Genomic DNA, 22,071 nt, shown 5'->3' on the forward strand with positions numbered 1-22,071 from the left:
TGAACCAAAGCACAAATAATATGCATGAATACAACAGGGAAAAGACCATCAAAAGCAGAGAGCTTAAGCGTATCAACATGGAAAGGATTTGTAAAGAACTGGCAGGCAGGCTTGGAGAAAGCAATTTCATTACAACAGAGATTTCCACTGGAAATGGTGGCTTCAGAAAAGCTTAGTGAACATAAGAGTGAACAGAATTCTTGCTGCTTACACACATACACCCTCCTCCATCATCTGTAAGATGACCTTTTCTCTTACACGCACAACCCCTTGGACAAAATACTTTCCTGAGGATATCGGAGGTGGAATCCAAGCTTTGCAAAATTCAGTTTATTCCAGAAATCAGTCTCTTGTTCTCTCAGTTCAAATCACGATAGGAACGCGCTGGAATACTCTGGACGCTGCGTCCTCAGTCTTTCCCCCATACAGTTAGATCATGTTTATTACAGATGCTGGTGTTTCACAGTATCACATATTTATTCAGTGTCTGCTCTCTGCGTAACAGGGTTGAATCCCAATGATTTTAAAGGGAGTTACCTGTGCCATACACAAGGGAGAACACACGAGGAAAGTTTTTCACAGGTTACAGGTCAGTGATTCTTTTTGAAGTCTTTGGCAAGCGAATAATCCATGTATCTAAAGGAAATTTTCCTTTACCACTTCAATTTTCCTGGATTTTGCTTCATGTCAGTACCATGAGAGGGTTTGACACTTGCATCCCATCAGAGCTTAGCTTTTTTTCACCTGTTTACTCATTTTCTACTCTGAACTGACTGTGTGACAAATATGTTTACATCTTGAACTGATGACTTCACTTTGCTACTCTTATTTATAAGGGCATCTTATACAGCAAATACAGCTTTCAGGTGAACCAGTAAGAGCTTCTGTGCAGAGTGATTGCAGGACCCCCGCAACCAAGGAGAATATGCATTTTCACAAACTGTGTATCAAGGGCTGATTTATAATTGCCCTGTTATTTGGGGGAGGGAGGTGTCAGTTCCAATGAGACTGATGAGACTGAAATGAACTGCTGTGTTTTCACACTCGGTCATTCCCGACTGTGGTCTGTCCTGCTGGCAGTACAGGAGGTGCATATGAAAACTGACCATCAACATGAATCATTCTTCCTTTGCTAATCATGTCTCCAATTCATCCTCCTTTCCTTTGCTTCTGAGTCCCACAGCGCATTATAAATCTGAATCTGATTAGTGTTACAAAAACATGGGCAAAACAAGGGAACCGACAGTTACCTTGCCAACAAACTAAATTGGCCTAGAGAAAATTACTTGTTGATTATGACCTGAACACTCAGGACTAACAGGAACACGTGACAACTGCAATCATCCACTTTAGTTAGGAGCACCTTGTAGAAACCACACTTTCCCTCCACTTTCACCTCCTCTTCTTGGCTATACTTTTCCATCCTCCGTTCCAGGCTCCACAGAGACTGACACGGTCTCTAGCCCGGTATAATTTAGTTGAAGAGTGTTTTAAGGCATGCTGCTGGTGCTACTCAGACCACGCCGAATGCAACTGGGACGACATCTCTTTCATCCTCCAAAGAGCAACGGAGTAAAGCCATTTGCTGCGGGGTTTCGGTGGTCGTAGCGACTTCCATCCGCCCCCCTTGAAGACAGGAAGGTTGCCTGTTACAGCAGGGGCACGGCAGAGCAGCCCAGGCGTGATGCTGCAGCCTCGTTTCACTGTCAAAATAAATAAATAAGTAGGTAAGTAAGTAAGTAAGTAAATTTTACTGATCCACTCCATCACCTGCACACCCTTCGGGACCAAAACTCCTCTCCGCACGCCCCTCCAGCAGCGCCTGATTGCTGTCTCCTCTTCGAGCACTATGTGGCAAAAGCGCACCTCGGAAACCCGTCTTTTGCGAGGCACCCGGAGTGACCGCCCCGCACAACCAGCACCGTGCTGGACATCGATCGCATCGGTCGCATCGTTTCCCTCCCGAAACGCAGGGTGCCTCCTCTCGCGCGGCGCCTTGCCGTTTTGCAGGGGAATTTGGGCGCTGGGGGAAGCCAAAAGGAGCGATATTTGGGTGTTCCGTCGGCGGAAGAGAGGCGGAAAATTTCAATTAAGTTTAAAGGTGGGGGGGTTTGACTCGCAGACGTGCCGCTGCTCCTGCGGAACCCGCGACAGCGTTAAAGTGGCAAGAGAAGTTAAGCAAAAAAAGCAGAGGGAATGACAGGAAAGTGAGCAAGGGGAGGCAAAACACCGAGCAAGGAAAAACCCGGACAAGGACATTTCCCCACAAACCCCGAGCCCCCATCGTGGGCGGGGGGCCCCGGGGCTGTGCAGGGGGTGGGGGGGGTCTCCTAGTGAGCTGCACGCAGCGGGGACCCCCCTCAAACCCAAACCCAAACCCAAACACACCCACACCCACCGCCCCGTCCCGTGTCCCCCCCACCCCCGGCACCCATCGGGGCGGTCCGGGGCGGTCCGGGGAGGGAGGCCACGGGGGCGGGGGGGATTAAAGGGGCGCGGGTACCTGCTGGGGGCCGCCCTGCGAGGAGGTGTGGCGACGAGGGGGCGCCCGGCCGCCCTCCGCCCGAGCCGCCGGCGTTCGCCATGTGGCCGCTGCTGGCCCTGTGCTGCTTGGGGGGGCTGGCGCTGGCGCTGCCGCAGAGCCCCCGGGTGCCCACCTTCGCCTCGCCGGCTCTGGCTGCCCCTCCAGCAGTAGGAGCAGCAGCAGCGCTGCCCGACACGACGGGGAGCCGCGTGGAGCGCCTGGGCCGTGCCTTCAAGCGCCAGGTGCGGCGCCTGCGGGCGCGGAGCGGGCGTCTGGAGCTGGTGTTCCTGGTGGACGAGTCGTCGAGCGTGGGGCCGGCCAACTTCGCCAGCGAGCTGCGCTTCGTCAAGAAGCTGCTCTCCGACTTCCCCGTCGTGCCCGCCGCCACGCGTGTCGCCATCGTCACCTTCTCCTCGCGCAGCAACGTGGCGCCCCGCGTGGACTACATCTCCCGGCGCCGGCCCCAGCAGCACAAGTGCGCCCTGCTGGGGAGAGAGATCCCCGGCATCGCCTACCGCGGCGGCGGCACCTACACCAAGGGGGCTTTCCAGCAGGCGGCGGTGAGCGCCCGGGGGAGGATGCTGGTGGGGCTGGTGGGGAGCCGGGGTCTGGCCGTGCTGGGGGTCCGGAGTGGGGTTTTGCCCGTGGTGGGGCTTGGGTGTGGTGTGAGTGTGGTCCTGCGGGTGGTGGTGGTGCTCCGAAGTGTGGTCTTCCACGTGGTGGTGGTGTGGGATGTGATCCTCCCCGTGGTGGTACTGGCAGAGTGTGGTCCTTCCTGTGCTGGTGCTCTTGGGGGACTGTGGTCCTGCATGTGATGGTGGTGCTTTGAAGTGTGGTCTTCCCTATGGTGGTGGTGTTGGGTAGGGTCCTCCTTCTGGAGGTGGTGGTGTGGGGAGTGGTCCTGCATGTGGTGGTGGTGGAGTGGCGTGGGATCGTCCATGTGGCGGAGGTGTGGGATGTGATCTTCCCTGCACTGGTGGTGGTGGTGGTGGTGGACTGTTGTCCTAAATGTGGTGGTGTGGCGTAGGGTCCTCCTTCTGGTGGTGGTGGTGTTGGGAGTGGTCCTGCATGTGGAGTGGCATGGGGTCTTCTGTGTGGTGGAGGTGTGGGATGTGATCTTCCCTGCAGTGGTGGTGGTGGACTGTGGTCCTGCATGTGGTGGTGGTGTGGGATGTGACCATCCCCGTGGTGGTACTGGCAGAGCGTGGTCCTTCCTGTGCTTGTGTTCTTGGGGAAGTATGGTCCTGCATGTGGTGGTGGTGCTCCGAAGTATGGTGTTCCCTATGGTGGTGGTGTTGGGTAGGGTGCTCCTTTTGGTGGTGGTGGTGTGGGGAGTGCAGTCCTGCATGTGGTGGTGGTGGAGTGGTGTGGGGTCTTCTATGTGGTGGTGGAGTGGGACATGATCCTCCAAGTGCTGGTGGTGTGTGTCCTGCATGTGGTGCTGGTGATGCTGTGGGGTGCATTCTTACATGTGGTGGTGGTGGAGTGGTGTGGGGTCTTCTGTGTGGTGGTGGTGTGGGATGTGATCTTCCCTGCACTGGTGGTGGTGGAGCTCCTCCATGTGGTGGTGGCATGTGGTCCTGTGTATGGTGATGGTGGTGGTGTGGGGTACGATGCTCCATGTGGTGGTGGTGTGGAGTATGGTCCTCCCCGTAGTGGTGGTAGTGTGTGATCCCCCATGCTGTGGTGGCGTGTGGTCCTGCGTGTGGTGTGGTGTCGAGGTGTGCAGAGCTACGTGGTGGCGTGGGACATGGTGTAGTCTGGTCAGGGCAACTTGTCACCATTATTCCATGCTGCCTGCGCTTGCAGGTCCTCTGTTCTCGGTTGCAGTTGCAAATAAACGCATGAAATGCGCTCTTTGAAGGAGCATGGACGTGGTTTCAGAAGTGACAGAGATACATACGAGGCAAGTCTGGCATCTGCCTCCCTGCTTGGCAGTGGGACCCAGTTCCCCGATAGCTGTCAGCAGCCAGGGATGTCTACATACTGTCACCAGGTGACTGTTTCACTTGCTAATGACTGACATAGGTGCCCTCAGGCTGTGTGTCGCCTACCAATAAATAGAAGCATGCCCAGGAACGTTTCCAGGCGCTGGAATGGCACCGTCTGTGGTGTTAAGTTGTTACTCAGTCCCACGGCACAAGTGTGGTCAGGGCAGCTCCTGGGCATGTGCTGGCGCTTGAGCACGCTGGGGAGGATTCCCAGTAGACTCTGGTGGACAGCTAGTCTGCTCTGGAAGCTTTTTTATGAGGGTAAACTGTGCTGATCCTGGCCGTTTATCCTCTGTGTGCAAGAGTATTCCCAAGCAAGTCCTTTTTTTTTTTTTTTTTTGTATTTTTATGTGTAATTTCTGGTAGTGAGCTGTAGCCGATCATCAGTTGTATTTATCTTGAAACATCTTAGGCACTCATTTGTAGCTAGTGAGCGAGGCTGCAAGATGTCCATCAGCGCTGGGTTTATGAAGCTGGAAACGATTATTCTCTTCTTCAAATTTGGCAGCAGACAGGAAAACCATTTTCCAGTGTGCCCTGAGTTACACGTGGAAAACGTGCTTTAGGAAAAGACATTCCTGTGTTAGATCTTCCATTCTGGAGTCAAGATTTGATGCGTATCCATCTCAGGGATGCTGTGTGGAAAAAGTTAATTATAAAAGTTAAAAATGCTGCTACAAACAAAACATAAGGAAATGCTGCTTTCTTGGGCATGTGGTCCTGACTAATTACACCTTTGAAATGAAACAAACAAAAGTTCAGAAACCTACAATTTATTTTTATGAGCACAGCTAAGCCTTGCGGATACCACAGCGTCGCTGTCATTTTACACTGTGGTCCCAGGAGAACACGGGAAGAAGAACATTCACATGATGGCAGAGAGAATTGAGATAGAGTAACACGGTTAAATTTTGCACGGTTTGCTGACTTTTGGTTGAAGATGCTGTCCTGTGGTTTTGTTCAGTGTGTTGTCTTCATGTGAGACAAATTGCAGCTTCGGGGAATACTGTCCTTTCTAGGACTCTTCAGAGAACGGCTGTTCTATGTTTGAAATACCACTGCTGGAATAAATTTAGGGAAGTATTTTAAGTATTACAAAGTTGGTGTTCCCTATGGACTCTTATACTGCTGTCCTTTGTTTCTAACTGTCTTTTGTTAAAATTGATACTATTTTTTTTCTTTCACTTTCCTAAAATGTCACATTTTTATTCTTATACTTTAATGTGGGGTTTCTTCTGCTTCTAACCAGAATTCTCTGCTTGTTTTCCAAAACCAAAAGCATCTGCAAAGCATGGCAAACTCTAACAAATAGTTAAGTGTTGTAGTAACAGAAAACTAAGAAAATGCATCACTGCTATAATCCTGGCACTTACTCTCCATGGGTAGGTGTCAAAGTGAGTTGCTCAAGTCCGTGACAGTTTTATGGAAAAATGAGGCACAGAGAGGGATAAATGAATTCTGTAAGGTCATCAGGCCGATCAGTGGCAGACCTGGGAGTGGGATGTAGTAAATGAAGAGGAGCATGATATACTTAATATTTACTGTAACAGAACCCGTGGCAGCAACACTCTTCACTTAACATCCCCTGAATGCAGAGCTACTCGGTTTCACCAAATGTTGCACGTTCATTCAGTGTCCATCTTCTGCCAAAAAATAAGGGGGTTCTCCTTGGCTCTGCAGTTTGTATCCTCTTTAGAGGTGCTTTGCAATAAACTTCTCTGAAGAGCTTCTGCATTTTTTCAGAGCTGTCCATGCTTTTGTGTTGACCAAACTTCAACAAAATTCCTAGCCAGCAGATTAAATACAAATCGTATAAGGTACGTAGAAAATGCGTCTTCGTACCACAAAAGACAGCAGCTACTATCAGTGTTTAGTTTTGCGACCCTGTTCGGGATTTCGTGTCACACTTGAGCTAGCAAGCATTAGATACGTTTACTGATGTAAGAAAGCCTGATATTTGTGTTCCTTTGCTCAGTGATCAAGGTGTCAGAGTTTCTGTTGCCATGGTCTTTTTTCCAGAGCTCCAGAGACAGGATTTAATTGCAGGTTTGGGAAAAAAACAATCTATTTTGTCCTATCTTTAGTTCATCCAAGAGGTTAATCCATTGCAATTACGTGTACCACAGACATCTTACGTTAGCTTCAGATTGCAGGAATTTGATGGTATGTTTGTTGTGCTTGCTGGTTAAAGTTCCCCTGTGAAGGCAACTTCTTCAGGCTTGGATTCTGACTGGTTTAATAACATTTCAAGGTGAGTTTTACTTAGCCATTATCAGTGTTGTGTTCATCTGCACACACACTAAAATGTTTTCGAATATAATTTTATTCTTTAAATTTAGTTTTCTACGTCTGTAGGAAGCAATACTCTTACACCTTCCTACTAGCTCATAAAGTGCGGTGGCCTCCAGGCTAACCTTCCAGATACTGTATATTTTTCTTCTTTTTATCTGGCTACTGACCTCATATTTACAGATAAGAGGTTTGCAGTTTTAACATTGTTAGCATATACAGCAGGAGAAGAAGGAACAGTAGGAAGCTGGGTACTGAATCTGGACCTTTGGCAAGAATCAGTCAAAACCCCTGTATGCTGCTTCTAAAACTAAATGATGAGAGAGCATCTACTTTGATATAACACAGGGTCTGCTTCAAGCAGTTGGAGTAAATAACAGCTTTGTTGGAGGTACATTTTTCTACGTCTTGCATTCCCAAGATGTTAGCACTGACTGTGAAATTTAAGATGCTGCAGTCCTCACCTTATGGCTGAAAGCTGTAGCTTGTTGAAGACTGAAAATGTATTCAACATTATCATCTATGCAATCAAATAAATGTGGCTTGCCCTATGTATATGTCTTGTGTGATATCTAGAGTAGTTAATACGAAAACAGGGAAAGAGTTCTGGCATGAAGTCATTCAAAGTTCAGTTTTAAGATCAACAAAACTTCCTTCAAAGGGCATCAATACATGTGGCTTGAGACTCATTTTCTTATTTGTATAGACTGTGCATTTTTAAGAAGAACAAATGTTGAGTTATAAAACAGACTTAGCATAACAAAATATCTGTTAAAGCAGTTATTTAGAGGTATGAACTTAGAGGCACTCCTTCCTGTAATGTGTATGTAACCAGAAATAGTGTAAGGAAGGGGAAGAAACTAAACTCACTCATTCAAAACTCTTTTGGCTCCAGTTTTTCTCGTCGTGAGTTGATGGGACAGCACAAACCACTTGCAGCAGATGTTAAGCAGATTGCTTTCTGCATTCTGGAACGCTGCAGGGCTGTTGCGACAGTGAGGAAATAGCTGAAGCAGAAATGAAGCAAGTACAAGCAGGCAGGCTTGAGGAAGTGGTCGTGCTGCTGTTGAAGGGATAAATCTAAAGCCCAAAGAGCTCCCTTTAGTGTGAAGTGCTGAATTTCCCAGATGTAGGTACCCAACACTCCCTATTCCAAAATCTCAACACCCTGCATGATTACATTAAAGTGTTTCTTCCCAGGTCAATCATGAAATAGAAATGGGACCATCATACTGGAGCAGGAACTTAATAGTATGTCCCCAGTGCCCAAGAACCTAACCATAGTCACAGTTACATGCATACTAGCCGAAAAAAAAGGGCTCTGGCTTTATAGCTGGACAATTTATATGGCCTGAAGCTGCACTGGTTGTTATGGGCTAAAAAAGATTAAAATAAAAATGATTTAAACTACTCCATGTAGCAGCCTTTTGACAAAATAGTAATAGCTTATTCTAAGAAGACAGGACGTGTTCTGTCTTCTGATGTAAGTAAGATGGCAATTCTTCAAAACTGGACTTGGAAGTTGTAAGCTGCAGTGCCCTTAAGCTAAAGTCAGAGGTTATGTGCCCATAGCCATCCCTAAATAGACAAGTTAATTTTTCTAAGCTGCTGGGCAATAGTAGCTGAGAAAGGCTCTGGTTGTTGCTCTGTGTTGTGACAGTTGTTATGTTAAAAAGTTGGGCATTTTGCTTTTGTAGTTCAGTTATGCACCACTGAAGTCAGTAGTATATGTAAGTGGAAGGTCTGCCACAACACCTACAGACTCAAGTGACACGTTTTCTATTTCTGACTGCATCTGGTCTTTAAAAATAAAATCTGGCTTTTGTATCTAACGTGATCTCAAGGGAGCATGACAAACAGCCAACCAGTATCACAGATTTGGTGTTCTGTTATCATCCAATTAACAAACATGAAAAAAAATGACCCTCAAAAGAATGTAAGCACATATCAATTTAAGATAAACAAATTTAATGCTTATTTAATTCTTGTTTAAATATGTAATGGTTGGTTTGTTTCTTCTATATGTCAGAAGCACAAGAGCACAAGATGCAGCATTGTTATCCACTAAGAACAGTTGGCCTACAATTTCAATGCATTTTCAGGTTCAATATCTCATTTTGAAATTAAAAACGGTTGAATCAAGAGGAACTGGAAAAAAAAAAGTCTTACCTTGTAACTGGTATGTATATTTTTTTATGTGGAAAAAATATCATCTCATTGAGAAGACTTGCATTTAGAGTCATGTAAGTTGTCAGTTCACAAAAAATGTGCGTATGGGTTTTTATTCCAGTGACCTCTTCATAATCAGCAGCTGATAATGAGAGCAGGAGATGAGAGGGTGGCTTTGGTCAGATGGAGCTGACAAACTGTTTAACAGCAGTGGGCCTCTGTGAGTCCCAATACAGCCTTGGAGTTAAAGGTTACGGTAAAAAATACAGAAGTCAACCTGGTTTACCTCTGTGGCCACCTTTGAAATTGCTGAGCTGGTTGTTAACAATTACTGAGCAAACTGGGAGTGGAGTTCCTGTCAGCCAGCATTACGGTCAGCTCTAAATCACCACTTTTAATCGTTGTGGTGTTTGTGAAAAGTACTTGTCCTGCACACTGCAGTCTCGCGTAGGTTTTGCTCACAAGATTAATACAGTGGGGTCAGAGTCAGGACACACATCTGCACACTGTTCATTGTCTGTGGGCCTAGCCTGAATTGGGCCTACCTTAGAAATTTATGAAATAATTACATTTCTCTCTGCCTTACTGGCCAGGACTGGCAAAAAGTTCAACGTTTAACATCATTTATGAAGCTAAGTGGAATTACCTGGTGGAAACCTACTTGTCAGAAATTGGTCTGTTTCTGCTCCCAGAATTGAGTTTTGCTTCTGTGTAACCAGAAACATGTGGTTTGCAAGTCTGGTATTTAGCAGGCTAGACATTTATTATCTTCCCTTTAAGTGTAATTTGTTTTTAAAAGGTTAAAATAAAGTGTCTTGAAGAAGCACTGAAGGATACTACTACCTACGCTTTTGCCTCGTCAGTTCGACAAGGTGGAGTGAGTTGATTGGTGTGAGGCACAGAAGAGAGGCAGCCTGATTTACAGCACAGACTCAAGCCTGGGAGTCTGACATCCCGACAGAGGCATTTCAGAGAACGCAGGGTCATTCCCACCAGCAGCACCTCCATACAGCATTGCTGAAGCTCTTTTATTCCAGCATCTCCCTCTCCGTTGGGTATAGCTGCAGGTGTATAGATAGACCATGTAATTCCAGACTCTGAACTGATGTAAGCACCTGCTTCCTCTCCTTTATTCTCCATGATCTTCCCTCTCCACTATCCCTAAATGCAATAAACTTGTTAATTCTGACCCGCAGCAAAAAATACTAGTGATCATTCTTCTGTTCTTCACTGCTTTTCAAGGAATTGTATATCACAGCGTGCGAGTCACTTACCAGTTCTCTTTAATCCGTTGAACTGCATGCCCTTCCAAATCACAGTTTTTGTGGCTTTGAATATACTCCACCAATGCATGCAAGTATTGCAAGTTAATGAAAGTATTAGAGGGTAAGTAACAGCAGTGCAAAATGTTAGAAATACATAAATTGTTACCAGAACCTGGCCTGAAAGTGTGAAAGTTTCCATCTACCCTTACACTTCTGCACAGCTCTTGGCCTAGAAATTTGCTTACACAGCTTTCTCTGAGAATGGCACACCAGTCCACAAAAGAATTTGGAGTCCCCTTTTTCTTTGATTTTGAGATGCTCATTGTGGAATATTGTTTGGTTTTTGCTTGGTGCACTGCTACGAGTCTGGGCAGTGGTACTCAAAGATGTTTGTGGTTATAGACAGCACAAAGAAAAACTTTGAAGCCGAGTGATACTTAGTCTTAAGTCATAGGCTTCATGAAAATCCATGGAAAGCACATCAGTTTTTACTAGTTTCCAGTTGACTGTGTTTCCTGAGTGTCCTTCATAGAGTTTTAAGGCGGAAAAGACCCTTATGGGTATATCACTTCATCACTCCTTTAGCTGCATAGAGTGTTTTGTGACTTCCATTTCTGAAGTGTGCCTCTTGGTGGTGCTGCATAGGGTAGAGGTGAATGATGAGCTGATGCTTTATGACTTTCTCATCTGCTTTGAGTAGGGGATTACTTGCTCTTGGATCCTTTCTGAAGCAGAGAAACGGTTATGGTGTTTAAGAGAGGTCCCAGGGAACTGTGCAAATAACCAGTATGTTTTAATAATGATACAGATTTTGCTGAAGTGGTGCATATTATTCATCTGAAGTCTGCTTTTTGTTTCTGTGAGAGACCCTTTCATTTTTACCTATTCCACCACTGTTGTTTTATGCTAGTCTTGTTGATGCTCTTTAGTTATTATGTACTAAGCATAAAAAGACAAAGTCAAAAAAGTACCACTTTCCTTAAAAAAGTGGGCAACCGTAGGAGAATGTGCTCATTTCAGCACAAAGAAGGGTGTTCTGTCATGCTGCTGGGTCAGTACCACCAGGGAGTTTAGCACCACCAGAGCAGAAACCCACGTTACTAGGTATTTGTTTCTTGCCTTGTGATCATGGACCTGCTTCAGCTGGATTCCCTGCAGAAGCTGATCTAACTCCAAGCCTTACAATGTCTCGTGATCAGGACACATTTAACATTTGTCATAACTTCTAAGAATTGAGGTGGATGTCTCTGCCTGGAAGGACCTGCACTGCACAGTGTACAGCGGTTTTCCTGAACTGTGTTGTGTCAACCCTCTAGGTAAGTGAGGAGGAGAGGAGGTTTGGGAATGCAAAGAGAGGTGTGCCAACACCCACTGTGTTGCTTGTCTGCTAAGACAAGCCTCCCTTAAAAGGCAGACTCATTGTTTACAGCCTCTAGCCATTGCCTGGTGCAACAACATAAACAGGTGGAAGAAAGGTAGGACACATGAGATACTGCTGCAGGAATCGGCACAAATCTCATTAATACAACAGCGGAAGTAACAGGGCAATTAAATAAATCTTTGATTGCTATAGCATCTGGATTATCTTTTCATAAACGTTTCAAGAGTAGGTTACTTTTCCTGAGAAAAACATTTTCTGTCCTTTTCTCTCAGAGACTTTGCTGGAGTGGCCTGACACTCAGTACTCTCTGATCCACACTCCTTTAGAGTTAGCAGCTTCACAGAGAAATTAGTTTTACTATGTGCTTTTCTCCAGAGACACAGCCAAACCAGAAACATTACTAAGTGATTTGTTCCTAGGATAGGAAAAACATTATAATTTTGAAGAGGTCAAGGGGAAAAAAAGTTGTTTTATTTATAATACATTTCCCAGCCTTACAAGAGGTCTTTCTAGCAAAATACATCATTTGTAGCAGTACTTCCTGACATGAACCTCCGCGTTAATATTCTGTTTGTAATACATTTTGCATGTTTTGTGGCACACTTTTAGCCTCTCTCCTCTAGTTCCACTTGTTACTGGTATTTGGAAGTTAGATTTTACAAGCAGGACAGAAGAATGCTCATGGCTCGGAATTTTCTGACTGTCCTAGCTGCAGAAATTAAAAGCAGCGTTGCTCTTTAATAGCAACAGCAACCTTCTGCTCACATGAAGCATGTCCTTGAGAAAATCTGAAAGATGTTCTGTTAACAGAGAGATGAGGTTGGACATAATTACTATTTGCTGCTGTTATTGTCTTGTCTTCCTGCTTCCCCCGGGCTGTTTCGCTAGAAAGACCAGGGGTAAGACCCAGTACACCAAGACTGGAGTGCTCAAATTCTCAAGCGTAGGCTTTGTATGGGCCCTACTCAAGTTTTTGAGCTACTTCTCTATGAAGTGAACACAGTTCAAAAGAAAAGCTCATGTTAAAATTAGACTGTTTCCCAGTCTCACCTGGTAACTTCAACCGAGAGGATGAAGAACCTCCGTGAATCTGACGGGCAGCCTATAAAAAGCTTTAACATGCGGGTCTGTGCTGATTTGCTGAGCATGCACAGTATAAACAGTGAAGCAGGATGTCTAGCTGTCTGTCTTGTTTCTCTATCAAATACTCCCACACACCCCGTTGGGCTGAGACAGCTCTTACCAGTGATAACTGTGTGCATGTTGCTTGATTCCAGCAGTCCTGAAGCAAAAATTCAGAAGATAATTAAGCAGTGACAGCTGGCAGTAGATAGGATAGGTCATGAAATGTGTTTGTCCTCTTGGTATTAGTTATTCTGTTCAGCTTCTTTGCTGTATTTTTAGAGAAATTAATGTTTAAGACAAACTCAAAAAAGTATTTGGCAGATGCACCAGTCAATAGTGGTGTGAATACTTGTCTGAAAATACCCGAAGATTAATTATGTATTCAGTAAAATATTTTGGAGTCCCTTTTTTTAATTACCAGCAAAAGACTGGAGCATACCAGAGAAATCAAGTAACATCTTGGTTATATTAATGGTGACAATTGCTGAAAGACAAAGAGCATTAGGAAAATCTACATTTTTCAAATGAAACTCAGGTCTATTAGTTACTGTCTCCGGGAGAACAGGTGTATTGTGTTTGCTACAGTTTGGAGCTCAAAGCTGCAAGCCATCCAGATGTCCAGGTCATCAGACCTAACAGTCCCAGCACTTGCGTAGAGCTGAACCTAGGTCAAAAACTGCATGTGGTGGCTTCTGTGATTGCACAAGCAGTGGTGGTTTGTGGATTGTGGTTTTTGGTTTTGTTTGGATGGTAGGGGGAAGAAATAGTCTTTATACAAAGACGAAATCAGGTTACTCAGGACTGTGTCCATTTAGGTTTTGAATACATCCAAGGATGGAGAACTTAAAATGCTTCCGAGAAACCTGTGTGATCACCTTTAGAGTAAAAATACTGTTTTCCACTGTTCTAGTGAAATTTCCTGTATTTCATTTTGTGCCTGTTGCCTGTTGTTTGCACCTACTGCTACTTCTAAGAAGAACTGTTGTGAGACTTGCAGACTTCATACCCTGCCAGTTACTTAGAGATGCTGGGGAGTTAGGTACTGTGGGTAAGAAATACTAGATTTATTTTTTTTACAAAGATCTGTTTAAGATCACCACTTCCTTTGTTAAGATTCTTGCAGTGTGTTATTGACGAGAGATTACAAAATACATTCTCAGATACTCAAACAACACATTTAAGCTGGAGAAGTTTAAAGGATGAAGGAAAGATGACTGCATGCCATGAGAGTGACCCAGTGCGTAAAGAAAAGGTGAAAGTTGAAGACAGGGTGAAAAAGGATAGGAAAGACAAAAAATGCATGCATAGATTACACACATGATTTTGATGACCCATCAATTATGGCCTAAAAGAATCATGAGAAAATAATTGATAGCTCTAGTATATTGTTTCACTGAAGGAAAAAACATTGAAGTGCAAGACTAGACCAGCACAAAATCACTGCATTTAAATAACTTTTTTTTTTTTTAGTCTGTTTGTTTTCTTCATCAGCCTATTAGTTTTAACTCTATTTAAATATCCAGATTCACCGTATAGTTATGTATTTTCCCTAAACTCTGGATGCAGTTCCTGCTAGACAAATATTCCAGAAAACCTTTTCTGATAATTTCTTAAATGGAGGTAAAAGCTTATTCTCTAGAGCTTGTGTAGCAGTGCAGAAGAATGTGGCAAAATGTACAACTGGGAAGCAAAATCTCTAACTACAGATTTTTTTTAGTGCCTCTCCTGAAAGAAGTAACAAAAGCTAAAGGGAGGATAGGATTTGACTGAGCAGAGCAATGGAAGTAGCAGTGTCCAGTGACCTAAAGAGATGCTGGTGAAATGAGATGTTTGCTGTTTTAGAGAGGGGGCACAGGAGGTGTAGAGGAACAATATCTGTATCATGATTTAGGGGACAATGTTTATGTTGCCACCTAGGTCTGCATTACTCCTGTGACATGACCAACTTGGGATTCCTTAGGATTCCGTGATGAGATGCCTCAGCTCCATCAAAAACTAGGGTTGATCATGGTAGTGATTCTTTTTATACTTTCAGAATATTCATTTAGATAAAATTTCCTGCCGGGCTTGGACTTTCTTCTTGCAGGAAGAATGAAAGCAAAGGAAGCTTGAAACATGGTGAGATTCACAGAAGGATTTAGGTTTACCATGTCCCTTTGTGAATGATACACAGCTCCTTTTCTGAACCCATCCCTAAGAAATTAAGACATTTTTGTATTTGTAATTATAGGTCAAATCTGTACAGTTGTGTGTGGGTTTTTTTGTTGTTTATTTGTTTGTTTGTTTTTGTAGTAAAGAATACTTTTCTTATTTTAGTATACATTTAATGGTGATTACATTGTATTGTATATAGTTAGTAATATTTTTAAATGGGAATTTTTGTATTTTAGAGTAAATAAGTGATCCTTTGAGAAAAATAATCATCTAGTCCTACTGAACTCTCATCCCTTGGTTTGTGGCTTCTCTGTAATTCCTAGGGTGAAAACAAATACAATGTAAGTGGTCTATTGGTACAGCAGAGATAAATGGCTTTGTGATAAGGGGCTTTCTGCTTCACTTCTGAGGCACAGCGATGGTTCTTCCTGTCCGACAACAGATAACATTCCCTTTGTAGACCTGACGTAGGTTATTCCCTGCACGGTGTACAAGGAGCAGCGTAGTTTTTGTGATTAATCTTGGATAATGTGATTGTGAAAGCTAGGTTCCAACTTAAACCTTTTAAGGCAAGCTCCTCCTGGCAAGGATCCTGGGTCTGGCTGATGTTATCAGTTAGTAACGGCTTAGTTGTGTAAAGTGAGACAGATTAACCCATTTCAGTTTGTTTCCCTGTAGACAGATGTATTAACGGCAAATTCTGTATGGTTAAAATCCTCTTTAAAAGCCAAATACCGAATAAGGATGGGGATTAGGCCCAGGATCAAATGTTTATGGATTAGATGCAGAACGTGTAATTGAGGCGGTAACAAAGAACCTCAACACTGTCATTGCTGTGGCAGTTAGGTGGCTGAAGAAGTCTTTGGTTTTGATTTGCTTTTACAAACTTAATATTAGAAGCACAGAAACTGGAGGTTTAGAGGTGTTCGTGACTGTAGCTTTAGAGTTTCATTTTGCCTTGGAGTAGTGACTTTCTACAGCAGGATTTTGTACGATAACTTTTTATTGCACAAGACTTCGTTTTCTAATTCTAAGGGCTGTTATTGGCACAAAGGAAATGGTGTGTCTGCCAGATATTTGTACACACTAAGCACAGATTGAATACAATACAGATGGTAATAACTTTTTGCTAATGTGAAAAGAATGTTTTATTGAAGATCTGGAAGGACTGCTGAAACTGACTGATCTGTCCTCTGAAGGAGGTGTAGACAGGAAAATGGGTACTAAAACAATCAAAGAGAAGGTGTTTCTAGTGGCCCCATTTTGCAATCATCATGAATATTAATTGTTTTCTTTTGATTTTACTTATCCCTTAATGCTGATTTGTAGTAGTGATCAAAATTGGCCTTGTTCTCAATCATGAAGGTCATTCGGCACTTTATTTCCAGTTATGGCTGGTGATCAGTGTTGTTAAAATCAGAAGCAGATGTGGATCTTCATACCGAAGAAGCAGGTTTCCAGGATCCTTTTAACCTCCCAGTACTGTTCAGTGGGCTCTTAAGCTTTACTTATTGAAAAACCTGACAATGTATAAAAGGCCTGCAGAGCCTGGTCATGCAAGAAAAGCATCATTGCATTGATATGCTCCATGAAGTTGATGGGAACTGGCTAAATACGTGGAGCCACTGCATGCATGCTTGAAAGTTGAGGGGTTAAGTGAACAGAAATCTAAAAACAGATGAAATTTCTGTATAAAAAAAAAAATGTGTTTCAAAGGGACTTTCCGGAGAGGAAAGAGTAGAGGTGTTTTAGAATAGAGGAAGGTATTAAAGTCAGGGTTAAAGGAAGCAAAAATGTGGAGTGCCACACAGACATTGGAGAGAGGGGGCGAGTGATGCATCTTTGTAGTGACTGTGCATAATGCAAAGGCTTTTCAGAAGACGTGACAACAAACTTCTACTTGGATTGTTAGCTGCTCTGGATGGTGGCCTGTTCTTTATGCCACTGTACATTCTCAGGGAGAAACAAAACACCATCTGGGCCACCAGTCGTATACAAATGATGTAAAAAAAGACATCTCTTTTTTTTTTTTTCCTCAAATGTTGAATGCTTCTTTCTCTTGTTCTTTTCCTCTGTTGTTATGCAGCAGGGAATATGTATCTAGAGTTACAGCTGCAAGACTTGTGGGCCAAGCTATTCAGTGGCTTTGATTTGTTTTGATTTCTGGGGTCAATATGTAGCAACCCTGCCTGTCAGTTCCTGTGCTCAGTTCCTCTGCTCAAATCCGTTGGTGCCTGAATGCTTTAGTACCTCCAGTAGCATCAGCACAGCTTCATCGCTCCCTTACCCACCAGCTCTGCGTGTGACAGAAGTGCTGCCCCAGAGAAGAGGTTGCCCTTTCAGATGAGGGGGACAGAAGAGCTACTGGCTGCTTGCCATATCTCAGGCTCATACAGCTAAGGGACATTTGACCCGTAGTAAATGGTCTTTTCCTGACACTTCCCACTTACTGTAACCCACAACGTTCATTTTTAAAGAGGGCTTGATAAGCTATTGCTCATGGGACTTACAGCCCGTGAACCTTTGTGTACTCAGCACAGGATTTTCAGAGGATGGCTGTGTAGTTTTATGGAGCAGAGATCCTTGCTAATTTAGATAAGTAGTCATTTCTAAGATACCTGTTGCCCTGGCTGTAATACTGGGAGTCAAGCTAGCATGTTTATTACACACATACACATGTCCCTCAATTTGGGGAAAATACAGAGGTTTGGTTGCTACCTCTTAAGAGCAGGACTTGCCGAAAATGTGGTGCTGTGTATAATGCCATCTGCTACCTTCATATGCAGTTTGTGCAGCTTTGTGCTTTGCACAGAGGGAGACGGTGCTGAAATGATATTACTGAAATTAAAAGGCAGGTCCTGCCAAGACTGAGCTTAGTTCCCCCTTCTGTGCATGTTATGACATAATCGTGGGTTGAAATGATACTCTGCTAGACCAAGCTGCATGCAGGTGGGATCTTCCGAGAATTGCACTAGCAGCCTCCAGAATGTCTCTTAACCCTATGCAAGTTGTGGTTTCTTCCCCAGTTACACACATTTCACCACTTATACAAGCTTAGGGACATTTTTTTTTTTTTCCATGAGGGTGATAGAGGCCCTTCATTTTTATAAATGCAATTGGCAGATTGAAAATTCATGCTGTCTAGAGATGCTACTGTTGGGAAAAAAAAAAAAAAAAAAGTAAATATGGTTGGAACATATGTTTTTTCTCATCTTGTTTTCAGAAAAAAGAGACATTTTTACTGAAACAGCTTAAGACAAACATCCTGGGGGGGAAATTTCAGCCTGAATAGTTAAAAGGTTGATAGAAGTTTAAGTTGCTTATGTTCTACTATAAATTAGCAGTTTATACTCAACATGTTAATTGAAAGTGTTAATTATAAATATCACTGCATTATTCTCTGCTTGCAACACTGCTTGTTTTAGAGCAGCTCTTCCAGAACACATTGTGAAATGAGGCATTTGTATTTTTTCTTACTGGTGGTCTTCATATTGTCTTTTGCTTTGTCTTATCTTCCTGATTCTTTTCATTCTACTTTTCCACTTCATTCTTGTTTTTCACTTATGACACAGGAAAATGAAGAACAATGGGTTTGGTTTGCAGAGGATTGTATCTGCAAGAGAATTTGGTTTCACTCCCTTTGGGTTTTGCATACAGTTAGTAATAAAATCAAGCCCAACAGCAACATTTCACCTGGCAGTTTTTCAGACCGCAGTGCCAATGGTCTGTGCTTTGATTTACCATGCATGTGTTTGGTTTTGCTTTAAAAATCTACCTGAAATCAAGGACCTGCAAAATCAAATTGTTCTGAAATTTGGCCTGGCTTAGTGAGAAAGTTGTAAAATCTCTGCAAGTTCTTTGGACTGGCCTAATGTGTGAACTGGAATCTGGACAAGTTTCATTTTATAAGTCTTACTTTAAGATTTTGTAATAAAACATCATAAAATGGTAGAACTATAGAATGGTTTGGGTTGGAAGGGACTTTAAAGATCATTTAATTCCAATTTCCCTGCCATGGGCAGGGACACCTCCCACCAGACCAGGCTGCTGAAAGCCCCATCCAGCCTGGCCTTGAGCACTTCCAGTGTTGGGGTACACCTTCTCTGGGCAACCTGTGCCAGGGCCTCACCAACCTCAGAGTGAAAAATTTCCTCCTTTCCTCCTAACTTTCCTCCTTGTCCTATCATCTCAGTTCATCCCCGTTTTCGGAATGCGTGTTTGCAAGAGTGAGTTAAATACACTTACTGCTCATCATATGATGACGTGGGTTTTGGAACATGCTGTTGATATCGTTGGAAGGTTTACCATACAGGGTATGTTTTATCAATCATAGCATGGTAGAATGTTATTGAAATGAACTGGCAACTTGCATGCTACCAATTTGAAAATCACTTATCCCTACTTTTACCTAAGTTCACAGAGAAAGGAGAGAATACACCTTCAGAATCACCTGCTTTAGGGCCTCAGACAGCCACCGGGAGAAACTAATGGTGGTCCCATATCTACTTACTCTCTGACAGTCTGTGGCTGAGTACGAGACTGGTAACTCTATTGGGTGGTTTCTGGTCCGTGACACATTAGCACAGCATTTTTGGAGATGCTCTGCCTGTTGCCCAAGAACAAGCATAGGGTGGGTAGAAATTACCATTTGTGCACAGTCAAACTGGAAGGGTGAAGTGGGCAGGAGCCTGCGGGGCATGTTTTCACTCAGGCACTTTTGAGTATTGTTGTGAGTGCTTTGTATGAAGTATTAGGGAGTGATCCTTCAATCTGTGGATTGCAGCACAGTGAGAGGGGCTGTGGGCAGTTTTTAAGGCTGTGAGAGATGAGCTAATGTGTTATTGGCAAACCAGTAAGAGAGAAAAGGGCAACTCAACAGGGACAAACATAGCGTGTTACACTAGAGTGGAAATAACCAGCAGTCCGAATGCTTGTTAGGGAAAGGCTAGCAATAAATCAGAAGTGGGCATTACAATTTTGTGGATCATAACATAATAAGATGGCATTAAAATATGTCAAATCATATTTGTAACCTCACACTTGAAAGCAAAGCAAAAATGACCACCAACAGGAAAGCAGTTACCATTGCGGGAGGTACATGTGGAAGGGTTTTGATCCTTTAGGAGCAAGCAGCGTGCACAAAATTAAGAATACTGGTGTAGTTTTTGTTTGCTTTTGTTTGTTGTTTTTTGTTTGTTTGTTTTAAGCCACATAGCTGTTTGTTGTCTTTGACTTGGCATTCAACTCCTAAATGTATGGCAGTATAGTGATTATTGTCACTTCTGGGCTTTTGCTTTCCGTTGATAAAATCACAGTTTCAAGGACTGCTTATTTCTCCAGGTTTAAGTTTGCTGGTGTAGTTGTGCTGGTAGTGAGGATTCTGTACCCGACTGCAGGGGCACACTGACGGTGCATTTAGAAAAGCAAGCCACCTGTGTATGTTCACTCTTTTGAAACTTTTTTAACAGCAGTTGTACCCATATTCTTTCATTTTTATTTGTTAATTACTAGCTTGTCAATGACTAAGAACTTGTTTCTGACCAGTCCCAGGTTTTTGTCTGTATCTGGAACTCTCCTCCGTAGAGGGAGACTTACGAAGCCTCATTAGCTATAGATGTATTTTTGCATTGCACATGAGGTATCCAAAATACTTTGTTTTCAAGACTATTGTTTCTGACAGTATCTCTTTGGTTTCGCTATCTTTTCTTTCATACCCATACCTGTGTATGTACATGCTCTGTGGTGTGTTCTCCGTTGATGTGTACACTGTTAAATTGCTTTTGGGCTTATTGGGGAAATCAGTCTTTCTCATCTGCCTTAGGTAGGAAGAAAACAACATAGCCACTGTTTTGCTTTCCAGACACTCAGTGGATTTCACTTTTTAGACAATGAAATGGTAGAGGAAGGGCGGAAGGGAATGTGTGGGAAGACAAAATTTCCAGTGGAAGCTTTAACCTTTCATAGGTTATTCATGTGAAAATTTGCTGTTGTATGTGAGAGCTCTTTTCAAGATTTATATCTGGTTTTGGCCAAGTCTTCAACTTTCATTGATATGCTTATCCTTACAAGATTTCTAGTAGACCCACTGGGGGAGGAGGGGGGGGCATGTTTTGAGCAAAATAACACTTAGTAAAATATTTGTTTTTCTTAGTTATCCCTTACAAACTGCAGAAGATTTCTCCATATATCACATACTGAAAGTCATGATAATGAGGGTGGGTGTGCCGTGGTATGCAGGACATTTTCAAGGTGTGGCTTGGTGAGAGATTCGTGTCTCTGTCAAAATAAGCAAGTTGGGAACCAAGTGGCATTCATATGCTGAACAGAAAGATAACACTGACCACACTGCCAGCTGGTATGTGTCTACATCACTTCCATGGTGCTGAGACAGCTGGTAGCGTCTGAACTTCTGTTCTTGGACTTGGTCTTGGACTAGATTTTCATCGTGTTATCTATTCAAACTGCAGTCTGAACAAAGTTGCTGAAACACTGATCAGTATCGTTGCTGTCTAACACATGGATGACTTTTATCAGCCAGTGTGAAAGTGTCTCATTTCAGATCATGTCATGATTTCACAGCTGTTATTGGGAAGACACTGACCATCTGAAGTGTGAGTCAGTGTTTGGTGTTGTCTAACCACAGCCTCTGCTTGCAGGTGGTTGTTCTTTGCAATGGTGAGTAGTCTTGCAAAGACTTAATCCAGCTGTGTAACCAACTAAAAGGAGCTGAATCAGGGAGGAAAGTAGATTAACTGCTGCTAACACTTTGCTGAGGTGTGCCATTTCGTTTTCTCTTCCAGCAAATACTGCGGCATGCACGTGGCAATTCCACAAAGGTGATATTTCTCATTACTGACGGATATTCCAACGGTGGAGACCCAAGACCCATTGCAGCATCCTTGCGTGAATTTGGAGTGGAGATCTTCACCTTCGGGATATGGCAGGGGAATACCCGAGAACTGAATGACATGGCTTCCCATCCAAAAGAAGATCACTGTTACCTTCTTCACAGTTTTACTGAGTTTGAAGCACTGGCACGCAGGGCTCTTCACGAAGGTATTAACCTACAAAGTCCTACAGACAGCACAGGGCTGAATATAAAGTACTGCCTTGTAACTGCGTTGCATGTAGTGCAGATTCCTTTTTTTTTTTTGATATTTCCTCTTTCTAGCA

The 22,071-nt window shown here is 43.5% G+C and overlaps 1 protein-coding gene across 1 annotated transcript in view; it reads left to right on the top strand.

Annotated features, from left to right (window-relative positions):
- The first annotated feature begins 2,583 nt into the window (after positions 1 to 2,583).
- Positions 2,584 to 22,071, top strand: part of SVEP1 (sushi, von Willebrand factor type A, EGF and pentraxin domain containing 1) — a 120,469-nt gene continuing 100,981 nt past the window's right edge. Inside the window, exons 1-2 of the mRNA XM_032205963.1 lie at positions 2,584 to 3,084; positions 21,699 to 21,954. Coding sequence (XP_032061854.1) covers positions 2,584 to 3,084; positions 21,699 to 21,954 — 757 coding nt within the window. The remainder of the gene's footprint in view (positions 3,085 to 21,698; positions 21,955 to 22,071) is intronic.

The sequence above is a fragment of the Aythya fuligula genome, chromosome Z (genome assembly GCF_009819795.1).
Source record: "Aythya fuligula isolate bAytFul2 chromosome Z, bAytFul2.pri, whole genome shotgun sequence".
Taxonomy (NCBI): domain Eukaryota; kingdom Metazoa; phylum Chordata; class Aves; order Anseriformes; family Anatidae; genus Aythya; species Aythya fuligula.